General features: G+C 48.7%; 1 protein-coding gene across 4 annotated transcripts in view; it reads right to left on the bottom strand.

The window, feature by feature from the left end:
• Rgs6 (regulator of G-protein signaling 6) overlaps window positions 1-13,866 on the bottom strand; it is a 603,709-nt gene that overhangs the window by 78,187 nt on the left and 511,656 nt on the right. For all 4 annotated transcript variants that reach the window (XM_005409440.2, XM_013507178.1, XM_005409443.2 and 1 more), the window contains 2 exons: window positions 13,643-13,741; window positions 12,335-12,396 (listed from right to left, as the gene is read on the bottom strand). In XM_005409440.2, coding sequence (XP_005409497.1) covers window positions 12,335-12,396; window positions 13,643-13,741 — 161 coding nt within the window. The remainder of the gene's footprint in view (window positions 1-12,334; window positions 12,397-13,642; window positions 13,742-13,866) is intronic.

Below are 13,866 nucleotides of genomic sequence, written 5' to 3' on the forward strand. Positions count from 1 at the left end.
TCTTGTTTGATAAATATCTCATATCTCAGAGGATATTAATTCTATATTTTTATTGTGAATTTCTTGTATTTATTGAATTGCTTTTGGTTCTTCCGAAGTCCTTTCTTCTACTTGTTTATGTGAATTACTGTATATTCTTCCTCACTGGTGCTTTCCTTGTGTCTGGAACGTCTTTGTGCTCAAAGAGTGAAGTGCTGAGCCCCTTTTGGAGGCGTGGCGTGGACGGGCACAGAGCCTGTCCGCTGATGGGCTTCCTGATCGGGTTACGGTAACCCGCCAGTGTTTTCCGTAGGGCCCCAAACAAGAGATCTGGAGTCGTTCCTCTGGGGACCTCTACTTTCTCTAAGCAGGAGGCAGTGAACTTTTCTTTCAGAGTCACATAGTAGATGTTTTAGGTTTTGTGGCCACCTAGTATCTGTAGCAACTGTGTTTCAATAAAAATTCACCTGTAAATACAGAGACTGAAGCAGATTTGGCGCCCAGTTTATCATCTGGCAGAGGCTTGCAAATCTCTACAAATACGAAACACATGACAGGAACCACAGTGCACACACGATGCACACGCCATGTGCCCCGGAGTCTCCTGCTCTGTGCATCCTGCCTGGCAGGGCTTCGTCAGGGCGGGCATCGCAGGAGCTCGGCGGAATGCACACAGCAGGGGGCTCTCAGCAAGCACTCCGGCAGGAAGGACCAGGTTCACGTCAGTCACCACAGCAAGCCTCTCCTTTGCCACTTGGGCTAATTTCATTCTTCCCGAAAGAAATGAAGCTGCATATTGAGGAATAATTCATTTCCTTGGGCTGCTGTAACAACTCACCATAGACTTGGTAGCTTAAAATAATGGCATTTATATTCAGCTCTGGAGGTCAGAAGCGAAGAGCTTGTCAAGACCCTTCAAAGGCTTTAGAATCCTTTCGTGCTTCTTTTGGCTTCCGGTGGCTCCTGGGATTCCTCGCCTGTGGCTGCATGACTTGATCCCTGTCTTTCTCTCACATGGGATTCTCCTCTGTGTCTGTGGCTTTTCTTTTTTGTATTGACATATGTTATTGGGTTTAAGATTCTTTTTTTTTTTTTTTCCGGTACCAGGAATTGAACTCATGACCTTGCGCTCGCCAGGCAGGCGCTGTGCCGCTGAGCTAAATCCCCAGCCCCTTGGGTTTAAGATTCTTGTGGATAATCCTGTATGGTCTCCTCCTGAGAGCGTTAGTTACATATGCAAGACTCTTTCTCCAAATGAGGCCCATTCAAGGTTCCATGGGTCAGGACTAGGATGTATCTTTTCGGGGGAAGGACCAGCCAACGCACTCTAAGGCATATATGAGCACAAGCTGGGGGCGGGGTTAGGGTATGAGGGCAGCTCAGCTACCTGCCTTCTTCCCACAGATGAGCACAACAGAGAGATCAGCGGCAGGCAAACTAAATCCTGCTCAGGGGGTGACAGGCTTGCCGAGGTGCTCCAGAGCGTCTGAGTCACGACGACGCACACGGGGCGGTTCCTGCGAGACATCTGGCTCATCAAGACTTGAGATGAGGCATACAGTCGCCCCAGCTGAGACCCCTCTGCCCTCCCAGGATGTCTGACCTGTCCAGGGCAGTGGGCTCACCCTCAGGTGGCTTTGTCTTTCAAATGAAATACTTCACTTGGCGACCAAAGGCAAAGGTAGGGCCTCTTTAACTGGTTAATTACAAGTCAGGGGGACATGTTAAAAAAAAACAAACCAGGAACAGATTTTCTGAGCTAGAACATAGGAACAGAAAAGCCAGAGTTCCTCTCCTCCTTCCCTACCTTTCCCCAGATTTCCATCAGGTCAATGGATGTGGCTGTTGGAACCAGCTCAAGGCAGCAGAATCAAAAGGCCAGAAAACCGTGCAGGAAACGAAAAGGGCTGTGAGGAAATACAGGCTCTGGGCCAGGTCTGTGGTACAGAACTTTGGGAATATCTTCAGAGAAGTAGGTGAGGAGGTGGAGAGACGTAATGGTCATCTTGGTTAGAGAAAATAGTTGAGGACCCAAGGAAGGATTTTTGTAACCGCTCAAGCTAAGAGCCCAAGATGCGGCTTTGGAATAATCATTAAGCATGAGTGGATCTGTCCTGGACCTTGTTCCACAGGGTCCAGGCAAACCTCAGGAGGGCCTGGGGAGAACACGTCAAGAGAGGAGCGGGAAATTCCTGACAATCTGAATCACGGCAAAGAGCCAACTACCGTCAGTATGATCAATTATCTGTCAGGTGGTGTCAGTACCAGGTGGTACTGGTCAGGAGGGAGCTTTATTGTACTGGAAGAGGGAAATTTATTTCCTTAAGTTGTATAAATAAAGTTGCTTAGAGGCTCTGTAAAGGAAACAGTAAAATCACATGGGCGTGTGTATTTAAATGTTGTATTTTTTTAATAGAAGCAGGATCTCCTAAATCACCAGCATTAATGTCTCAGGGCTACAAAAAGAGCTCCTAGTCAGCAAGACCCTTGGAGGGACAGGCAGGTTATGTGAGCAGTGGGACAGGATGAGCAATCCCGTCCTGAGGTTCTAAGAGGAAAGGAGAGATTGGGGCGGCACATTCGTTTCTAATGGTGCCACAACAAATTACATGCCCTCAGTAGCTTAAAACAAAACAAATGTGCTATCCTATGGTTCGAAGGGTCCGCGTCTCACGTGGGCCTCACTGCGGCAGCAGGACAGCCTTACTTCCGGACCCTCCCCTTAAAAACACTGCCTTCCCACCTTTTCCAGCTTCTAGCAATTTTCCCACCTTCTTTGGCTCATGGCCGCCTATCTCCAAAGCCTCAGATGGCTGGTTGCAGCTCTCTCACTCCCTATCCCTGTGACACGGATCCTTTTGCTTCCCTCCCTCCTCTGTGAAGGGCTCTTGTGAGGACACTGGGCCCACCTGGGTAACCCAAAATACTCTTCCTATTTTAAGGTCAACAGATTAGCAGCCTTAACTCCAACTGCAGCTTTAATTCTCTCTCCTTGTAACAGAACCTATTCACAGGTGCCAGGCGTTAGACCACAGACATCTTCAAGGAACCACGATTCTGCCTACCAGAGCTATAGCTTGACAGGAGCTTGTATAGAAGGGAGAAGGTGTGGGCACCTGGAGGAGGGTGTGACTGTTGATAAAAGGTGTATAAAGGCCTGCCTGGATGATTTGGGAATGGCAGGAACATGTTCTATTTCACTGCTACTGTCATACCCCACCCAAATAAACCCAGCTTGAAAAACCTAGGCTCCCTGCTCTGTCCTGCTGGCCAGGCTACTGCATGGAACAGACAGAAGACAGTGATGTGTATCTTCTCGAAGGTTCCTATGGGTGACCCAGGCTTTTCACAGTCTGCTACCTCAGCTGTTCTCCTGGCTTTTATGAGGGTAGATCTTCCTACAGAGAGTGGCAGAGACAGTTCACGCCACAACTGAGGTAGCTGAGAGGAAGTGAGAATACCCTGCACTCATGGGCAGGGAAGGCGATCCATCTCCTCTTTTCTTTTCTTTTTTTTTTTTTTTGTTTTTTCTCCGGTACCGGGAACCGAACTCACGACCTTGCGCTTGCCAGGTAGGCGCTTTTGCCGCTGAGCTAAATCCCCAGCCCCCATCTCCTCTTTTCTTCTCCACAGCATCAGACTGCCTGCTTCTTCCCACTCTCTTGTATCCTCTGGACTGGAGGAGCCTTGGGTTTGGGTCCTAGAGCTTCCATGGGGTGACACAGAGGAAAGAAGTAAAGGGTTGGCTGCAGGGGATAAGCTCCAATGCAGAGAAGTGGAAAGGCCTTGAGGTTTGCTTCCAGGCTGTCCGGTGTCATTTCTTGGATGGCAGAGGAGGTGCAGAGGAAGACAGAGGTGTTGCCCATAACAACAGCGAGCATCTCTGGCTGTTCAGATGCTCACACTGGGTGTCTGGAAAATCTTAGCAAAGCAGACAGGGGCTGTGGGTGGGGAGAAGTCCTCCAAAATGGGGAAGCAGGCATAGAGGAGCTGCTTAGTTTCTGCTTGGTTCTACTCCTGTCCTTCCAGAGAACTTGATCCTAACATGCACATGGGCTACTTTAGGGGCTGCCATGGACTGGTGTGTGAACTCTACCCCCGGCCACGGTGATTTGCCCAGAAACAGACCCCCTACTTCTTTTTTCTAGCTCTTAGTAGTGGAAACTGTTCAGTCACAGATTCTGGGGCTAGGCAGTTAGGTTCTTGACCGATGTCTGTAATGAAAGGGACCGAGGCACTGCAGAAAGTGGAACAGGACCTGAGATGAAGACACCTCAGAGGTGCTGAGGCCCTGGCTCCAACTCCTCCTCCCTTTAGCAAAATCACTGTCTATCCTGGAGTTCCACTCTGCCACCCTTCCTCATATTCCGGGAGCGAATATATGCTCCTTTGGCCGAACACGGTTCCAGGTGGGGTTGGCTCACTTCGAAGCCAATACAGCTGAAAAGGAGGTGAAGGTGGTGGGAACATGAAGGCAAGTTCCTCAAGGCTGTCCTTTGTGGCACTGACCACATGGCCCCTGACCCCAGCACGGTGGCTTCCTGGGGGATGATGAACAGTCTGCTCAGGAGGCTCAAGACAAAGGAAAGGCCAGGCAGGCCACGAAGGGGGCAGCCATGGTCAATACACAGAGCTCCTTGTGTCCAAAGTCAATACTAATGACTACAGAGAGACCTGGGGAAGGACAGCAAAAGCAAAAATGGAAAGCAAAACAGAGGCGGGTGACGGCTTCACAGGATGCCCAGTACCCAGCGGTACACAGCAACAGGCCACAGACAGGCAGGTGTGAGTGGCACAAATGCAGAGTCAGGGGCAGATGGAAAATAGAAAGTAAAGTGTGGAAAATCCAGAGGCGGTCCACCGGGAACAGTTTCTCACTGAGCGCTTTTAAAATTCTTGTCCTCTTATTCATGGCTCCTTCTGATCAGTACATGGCTTTTTAATTTCCAAATGACAAGCACTTACATCATTAGAAGACGCTGACCTATCAGCCTTTGGTGACGGTGCTCCCCCGCGGCATGCTCACACTAGCTCTTGGGTAGGGGTGCCGCGCTGGCTGGCCTGATAGCTCTGAGGAAGATGACAAAAACCCTCGAGATGCTGCCAGGAGGGGTACCCTGTGGTCAGTCAGTCACTTAGTAGACAGATTTCACACCTAATGATGTCATTAAATAGCAAACCGCTCTCTGGATCATAGGCAGATGTTAGCAGTGAGCTAATGGCAAAGTCAATTTCTAATTCCATTAACCGGTCAGGGGAGGAGGCTGTTATTTATGGAAAACCTTCTCAATTCGGATTGTAGTTAGGGTCTGTCTACCTTTGAAAAAGTTGGGAGAGGAAGGAAATAATAAGAGGGAATTTAGAAAATGTTTTGTCCAAACATTTGAAGAAAATCTAGGAAAAAATTTTGGATTTGATCCCTTCTCCCTTAACAACAACAAAAGACTCAGGGTTTTGCTACATATTATGTGATATGACAAAATTAACAGTATGACAGGTGAGTTGGGGGAGGAAGAGCTGCTACCCACTCTGGGTAGAATGGTGGCTAGGAAGGAATCCCAAGAGCGGGGTGCACACGTGGAGATTGGCTTTATGAAGTGGGAGAAGAAGATGAAGAAATGCTGGCAGTGTTAAATGCCAGGAGAAGGGACAGCGAGGTTTGACCTGAAGCTAGGCAACTACGGATTGAGGAAACAAACAAGGCACGGAATCGAAAGCACTGCGAGACAGTGGCCGTCATTCCCACTTCCGCAAGGCAAGCCTCTAACGGAGCAGGACTCCGAGACACTGACGGTGAAGGGGGAAGAGAGCGCGTCTGCCTTCTCCCCTCTGGCTGGTGCGCTTTCCAAAGTAGGATGCACAGTAGGGGTCTGGGACAGGGAGGGTCCAGATGAGAGAGGATAAAAAGCATCACAGAGGGGAAGGAAGAAAGCTCAGTTCCCACCAAGTAGTTGATCAATATTATTTTCCACATTGGAGAAGGTGGGGAGAGGAGAGAGTGCCGTAAGCGCAGGACACGCAGAGAAGATGCATTCAGTAGAGAAACCTGGGATGAGTGAGGGAACATGAAGGTGAATTTAGCCCTTCAGAAAGGAGAGGCTGTTTCAGGTAAGGTTTCCTGGCTCCTTTTTCCCGCCTGCTACAGATTCTGGACCTTGGACTGAGTGCCGGCACTCTGGCTATATTACCATGGATCTTTCTATTTTTTGTCACCTAAGATAGGTGGGGAGAAAGAGGAAGCGAGGACCGTATGGTTCCTGGCATCACATAAAAGCAGGGTGGTAATGACTTCTTTGGCCTCCTTTTCTCCATCCTTCCCTGAATCTACCATTAGACACTAAGTTCAAGGACTTTTATCGCCCTCGCAGGTTTTTAATAGAGCCTTAGGGCATCCAGTCCCCCGCTGTCTTATCTCATTTCATTAATTACATTTCATGATCACCAAGGGTCAGGAGGCCGAGAGGAACCAGCATCCAATTTCAAGGAGCAGCGGCGAATCAGAGATAGGCAAGTGAGATGATGTTTACAAAAATCAATTTGGCAGTCAGCTGTGACACAAAATGGCTCCCAGTAAGAGGGGAAGGATGAACCTAGCACAGAGGCAGGCCTGAAATAAGACAGCTTGATCTCTTTCTGTGCGGGCAGTGTGGTGGGCTACCGCTGGCTAGGTGGGTACCGCGTAGCTCACAGGACAGTACAGGTGGGGGGGTCTCTGAGGAAACACAGCAAAAAACAGAGATGTAAGACAATTCAGAACCAAAAGGTATAGATTTTTATAACCTCAGAGTTGGCTTGTCAAATGCTTTAAGTCCTAGGTGAATAAAAAAGGGACCCCTGGGAACTTCTACAAAGAGGAGGAAGACCTCATTTATTTGGCAACTTCAACTATCCAGAGAGCACAGATAAGCGATCAAGGGGGCCTCTTAGTAGAGTCTAGAGATGAAATAAACTACATGCCTTGAGATTCACTGTCATTAAGAAAAACACATTTCATGCAGAAAATTCTTTACTCTTGCTTTAGAACCGAGGCTCATGTGTTTGGTTGATTGCCTGGTATGATAGATCAGTTTCAGAAATGGACTTTGAATCCAGTCTGGGCATGTGACATGCTTTACCAAATAAAACACAGCTCAGTTCCACGCCTCAAGATGTGTTGTGTGCTCAGTGTGAACAAGATGGAACTAGCCTGCTGGAGGACGAGAGTCCACATGAAGCAGCGTCTGATGTCCCAGCCGAGGTTATCTGAAACCAGCAGGAACCAAACATGTGGGAGCCCAGCCAGGGTCAGCAGCACTGTCCTCCTCGTCCACATCTGCACTGAGATGTACAGCTGTCCTGTGGAGCTAGTGTGTGCATGGACATAGGAGTCACAGCAAGTGCCTATAAAGGAGCTCCCCTCTTACCCATGGTTTTGATCCCTTTGTCCAGCATACCATGCTGGGTCCACTACCTGCCCGTTCATCTCTTATAGCTATCTTTGTCACTTCCTGGTTGCCAAGCCATGATATCTGACACCTGTAACTTAAGGAAGGGGAGGTTCGTTTTGGTTCACAGTTCTGAAGTTTCAGTATATAGTTGGCTGACTTAAACAGGAAATCTCAGGATGGAAGGGTCTGGCGGAGGAGAGCTGCTCACATCATGGAAGTCAGGAAGCAGTGTAAGAAGGAAGGAGCCAGGGTGAGAGAGACCCTTCCAGGTCATGTCCCCGGTGACCACCTCCTCCTGCCAGACCCCCCCTCCTAACAGCAAGTCAGCTATAGCACCCCATGATTCAGTCACCTTCCAAAAGCTCCACCCATAAGCTCCTGAGACCTTTGGGGAACCTTCTTGATCTATAGCATAACACGGCCACCTGTGTTATCAGATGGACTGTCATGGTGTCACAGTTCTTGCAAGCAAGTAGCTCTTATGTTACTTACTAATGGCCCCAAGTACAAATGTGGTAATGCTGGTGATTCAGATGTGTCAAAGAGAAGCCTTCAAGTACTTCTTTTAAGTAAAAAGGTGAAAGTATGTGGTGCTATTTAGAGAGAGACTACATTCATAGGACTTTTATATCAATGTATTTCTGATAATTATTCATTTTGTTATTATTGTTAATCTCTTATTGCGCTAAATTTACAAATTAAACTTTCTCATAGTGATGTATGTGTAGGAAAAATAGTATATACAACATTCAGTATATTTGTAGTTCCAGGCATTCTTTGGGGGTCTTGGCACATTCTTACAACCAAAGCGGGACCACTGTAGTTCTGAGCCAATGAGTTTTGGGGTGCATTGTTAGTCAGTCATAGCTGACTGACACACCTCGACTGCGACCGCTTGGAAAGGGATGTTGGCTAGCAAAGAGGAAGGGCTACTGGACAGAAGTGTGCTGATTCAAACAAAAAAACAATCCAGCAACGAAATCCCTGAACATAATAGTCTGGAACCACTTAGGGAAAGGAAGGCGGCTTGTGGTGTCTCTCAACACCCTGGTCACTGACAGAATTTTAAAGCACAATATAATAACACTGGCCCCAGTCACCCAGAAAATTTCCCTGAAATGTATTGTCCTTTCTTTAGGAAGACAAGTGCATGAACCATATTTAGGGAAGATTTCCATAAAATGCTCGAGGCGTGAAGTGGCATTTATCAGGAAATTTCATTAGTGTGTGCAGACACTACAGGTGCTGAAACAAAAACCAGGGAACAAGCTTTTGTGCTGCTTCCAGGTGTAAAAGGCAGCCTAGGAAATGCAGTTTGCCTTGATGATGATGATGATGATGATGATGATGAGGAGGAGGAGGAGGAACCATTCTCTGGTTTCTAACTGGTGAAGCAAGCAGCTTATCTCTCTGCACCATCTTTCCACCTCTTTACAGGGCAGGTAGTAGTGGTTCCTAACTTACAGGGTTAGTGAGCTGGCACACAGCCATGCTGATACATTTAGCTGTTCATGGGGACAGCTGACAAAATATGTAAACTGGGGTGAGCTGGGAAAGTCTGTGCTGCAGAGCTGTCTCCTCACGTGCAACCCCTCCACCTCAAGGACACCAGACTGGCGAGTGTGCAAGGCACAGGGGGAGCCGCACAGATCCAGAAAGGGTGGGTGGGAAGAGTTGCATGAGCCCCACAGGAGTATCATCTTCAGGGCCAGCCTCCCAGCGTGGCCTGCCCCGTGTGGCTCTGAGCAGTGCATCCAAGTGTGTGCTGTCTCCTCCATTTGAATTCTGTTCCTTTGCAAAGTACTGTGCATCACCACGCAGGGAAAGAATCCCGTCCACTCAGTGTGAGTGCTGAGTGCCCCAGACTGGACCAAGACTTGCTGTGTGCTAGCTCACTAACCCTGTAAGTGAAGTACCTCTACTACCTCCCCTTTAAAGAGGTTGAAACACGGTGCAGAGAGATAAGCTACTTGCTTTACCACTTAGAAGCCAGGAAATGACTCAGGCAGGATTCAAACTTCCATAGCTGTCTCCAGACCGTCCCTAAAGTCGGCTGTTCTGCCCCTGTGGTTTGCGGAGCTTCCTGCTCCCTCCTGCTGGGTCTGGCCGCACCTTTTCCCTACCCTGTCCACAACTGGATCTACACCAGCCGCAGTCTCCCTCCCCCATGCCAGTTTCTGGGGAGCTATGTGAAAAATGATGGGGCCCTTTTCTCCGGGGGATGCAGTTCGACTAATTACCACTTATCACCTGGAGCAGGCCCAGGGAAACTGGATCGGGATGGGGCTGTGAGCCCACCTGAGAGAGCTCGGCTTTCACCTCTGGCCAGCTGCCAGCGCCACCTCCCGGGCCCCACCTCTGCAGGGCAGAGCCGCTGACAGCCAGGCTCCAGGCTGCTTTATCTCCCGCTAACACCCGGCTCCTCTCCTCACTCCTCCCTATCTGGGAGCTTCCTTGGGGCTCTGATGAGAAACCCTGTGTCACATTGAGAAGTTGCCTGTTAGTGCTGCTGGGAATGTGTCCGTTGGGGTCAGGCTCCTGGAGGCTTCTAGCTGGGGAGTGGGGAGCTGCGGTTGGAACAACCCCCAGTGTGAGCAGCTCCCAGCCATAATTAGAAGTGCCAGGTGGGGCTCCCTCCTGCCAGCAGAAAACAAATAAACAAACAATGGACAGTGCCAAGCCCGCTCCGCCCCTCCCACCTGGGCCTTCTCGATTCCCGGCCTCGGCACACCTGCTATGTTCTCCCCTCCTCCTGCTGACTGCTCCAGACTTCACACCCGAAGAAAAGACAAAGCCACTTTTCTTGCGGTGTGAGCTCTCAGGTAAAAGAATCTGCGTCACTCGTGGTAGATGTTTCACCAGATCCTCAGGGATCAGATCAGTCCACTTGAAGATTATCCAAAATGCAGTCTGCTTGAGCCAGTCCTGGAACCATGCACTCCAGGTCCCTAGGGCTGAGGCTTGCAGATTTCTATTGTGTGAGACTGTGAGACCACCAGACCTGGGCAACCAGACCCGAGCAGAGGCGCCCCCTGTACGCTAGCTCCTATGAGGACAGCTCTGCACAGCCTTTCCAAGGCCAGGCGTCCACACCGCTCGCACTCCGACCCCATGACGTGCCCCATGGTCACGTCTGTCATTGCTTCACAGAGAAGCTTGTGGTTACTCCTGGGTTGTGGTACCGGTACAGCTGAGCATCTTAGCTGATTCCCTTTCAGTCACACTTTTGGGCCAAAAGAGCCACAGTGACATCTAAAAAGCACTTCAGAACCTGATGCTCGTGCAGAGCCCAGCGTCATGATAGTGAGGGCGTGAGGCGGCTCTGCAGCCTAGAGTTAGCTGTCATTGCCATTCCGAAGGAATTGCTGTGTAAGTCTGAGGCAGCTCCAGCCACCGGCAACCTTCAGAAGCATCTGCATCAGGGAGAACAGGAATACAGTGGTACCTGGAGAGTCGTCACCATTCATTGGTTCGAGGAGGCGTGGTGAGTATAAAAATGACAGCACCATACAAATTGCTTTGGGCAGAAGAGGTGGCAACTCGAGAGGCAAATCCACCAACAGGCTGTAACTTGTGCATTTAGTATCAAACAAATAACAAGTACTGGGGCAACGTTTTCATGTCAGAATGCATTAAGTACCAAATTCAACAGGTTTCAAAGCAATCCAGTATCACAGTAGGACCATACCTGTGATTCTAAGTGGGCCTGGATTTGTCACTTTGCCCTCCCAACTCTGTCCCAGGACATTCGGCAAAGTCTGAAGACATTTTTGCTTATCACAGCAGTGAGTTAGGGCACTCCCGGCCTCTATTATTTAACAGCATAAGGGATGCTGTTAAATATACTACCATGCACCAGGCATTATAAACACAACCAGCAATTATCTGGCCCAGAATGTCAAGGGTGCACTGTCAAGAAACCCTGGAAAAGATATGAGCTGCCACTAAAGACCTGAGCAGAACCTACAGATGTCCTTGGCTTCCCTGAAGGCACAGTTAATTCAGGCCTTTGATATGGGGCTGGACTTTCTTAGCTTCCATTTGTCATTATTTATCATTATGTATAGAAAGAACATGTGGATCAACCTAGGTACCAGCAGAGAAAGGCTTACAGATGGATCACACAGCGAGCCAGCCTCCTGTTCCAGCTGGGCTTAAAGGACTCAGTTTATCTGATGTTGAATAAATGCTAAGACCCAACTTAATCCCAGAAATTGGTCACTGCTTTAACAGCAACATATGGATAAACAAATGCTCAGTTCTGGGCTACCTGATTAGATTTATTCCATACAGATTCCCCAAGTGGTCTCCACTCTTCACCGAAGAATTCAAAACCAGACCATTCAGTTGATAAAATTGAATCTCCACGAGTTAACGGGGTGGAACCAGCTACCGGTGCAGATTGTAGCCCACATGCTCTTGTGGAAGCCAGGCTGGAGGGGCCAAGTGCTTTCTTTACAGTTTATTTTGATGCAGTTCATGGCGTGTGGAGGCAGAACACCTCCTGAGGACTCCAGGCCCCTCCTGTTTACGTGGCCGGTGTCTCAAAGGGCACACATAATTTCTTTTCTCCATAAAGTGAATCTGGGCATTTTACAGCTGAAAAGGGAGTGATTCCATTGGAATTAATCAAGAGGCTGAAGGCAAAGGTGCGTGCTGGAGCTTTTAAGGACATTCTTCCCTGACTGCCAAGGTCCCATGGCCACCCCTGAGAAGCTTTAGCAACAGGACATTGCTTGACATCACTCCAGGGAGGCCTGTTATCTCAGCTACACACACAGACGCTGTGGGTTTTTTTCTACATCAGTTTAATGAGTAGCTATGCTAACTCTTAAAGTTGAACACCCTTGTTAACTATAACCCTCTAACACTCCTTTTGCCTTGTAAAATAAGAAGAAAACAGTACTATTATCCAGGGGAAAACATACCTTTCAGCCACTTTGGACATTTTCAAACAGTGTCTGTCAATCTGTGCATTCAAAAATGTTATCTGGGGAAAGAGTGAACAAGGATGTCAAGAACAGAATAGAACTCTTCTCTTCGTTGGCCTGTGAACTCAAATCCTACATTCCCACCAAAATGCCCCAAGTGCCTGTGGCGAGACTTCTCCTACCCTCGGGATTTATACCCTAAGCAACCACTTTGCCCCTTTAGAAATTCCTACCACACTTAAGATTCATATTCTACAATTCAGTCTATGTTACCTGGTTTTTCTGATACCAGGAATCGAACTCAGGACCTTGCGCTTGCCGGGCAGGCACTGTGCCACTGCGTTATATCTTCGACCCCAATGTTACCTGTTACATTTGCCTGAATTTTGTTATAATTTAAGTCTTGATTCCCAAAAGTCATTCCCCAAACTTAAATGGAGCATGTATTCTGCAAAGCTTAGCATCAGCACGGACAACTAATGCATGTACCACAAAAATCTGTTTTGACCAAAGCCCCGGGGACCACTCCTCCGCCCACCTTTCACAAGTGTATCAGAAACACTGGGCATATTTCACCAAAATCATCAAATAGCTATTTCACATATCTGTTTCCTCTCCCCTATCCACCAATAAACTTGTCAAGGGAAGGCACCTAAAATTTCCTTTCTTTGCTCACTTCCCATCAGAGGCCAGGAAAGCATACCATAAAGAGTTGGCCCTAACATTGCCTTAGTGCTAATGAATAGCAGAAGCAGCAGTGTAATTATTCTTTGCTGGGCTCCTCAGTATGAAAGAAAATAGCATTCCACCATACAGTGCTGAAATGACATTGGGATGGGGTTTTCTTCATTTAAACTTGCCTCTTTTTTTGAGAAAGGGCCTCACTATGTAGTGCACGCTGGCCTTGATCAGGATCCTCTTGCCTCAGCCTCCCAGTACTGGTACTAGGATTACAGGGACATGCACACTCCTGGCTCCTACACCTTCCTTTGAAATCACAGCAGTAGGGTGGGTGGCGTGGAGCTAGTGAACTCTAGAAGTGTGCTACAATTTGAATGGCCAGCCACAGACGTGTGCTCCTCCACCTCCAGCTCCCACAGCAGTTAGAGGGAAGCTCATTTATTTATACCCCTCTTCATAGCTGCTGGTGAATTCTCTCTCTCACATTTCCACACACAGCATTCAGAGGTTCAATCTGCCTACAGCGGACTGAGCTCAAAGCTCACTCGTCCTTCAGAGGTGAACACTCAAGGGGCTTGAAACCAGCTCGTCATGTCCTGGGAGCGAGGCGGTCAGGATGGTTACCTGTTTCCGGATGTCCTCTTTTGTAGTTTTCCTGATGGGCTGGCTGGGGATGTGCACAGGGCTCTGCGACTGGGACTCTTCCGTTACGCCGTACACTGACTGGAAGAACAAGCAAGAGTCTGAGCTCTGCACCCTCACGGTGGAGGGATGACTCAGGGGGCAGCTAGTCCTACCGCGCAACTGATCCTAGGAGTCTCATCTCTGACGTCCAGGATATGAGCAAC

The sequence above is a fragment of the Chinchilla lanigera genome, unplaced genomic scaffold (assembly GCF_000276665.1).
Source record: "Chinchilla lanigera isolate Chin_1 unplaced genomic scaffold, ChiLan1.0 scaffold00122, whole genome shotgun sequence".
NCBI lineage: Eukaryota > Metazoa > Chordata > Mammalia > Rodentia > Chinchillidae > Chinchilla > Chinchilla lanigera.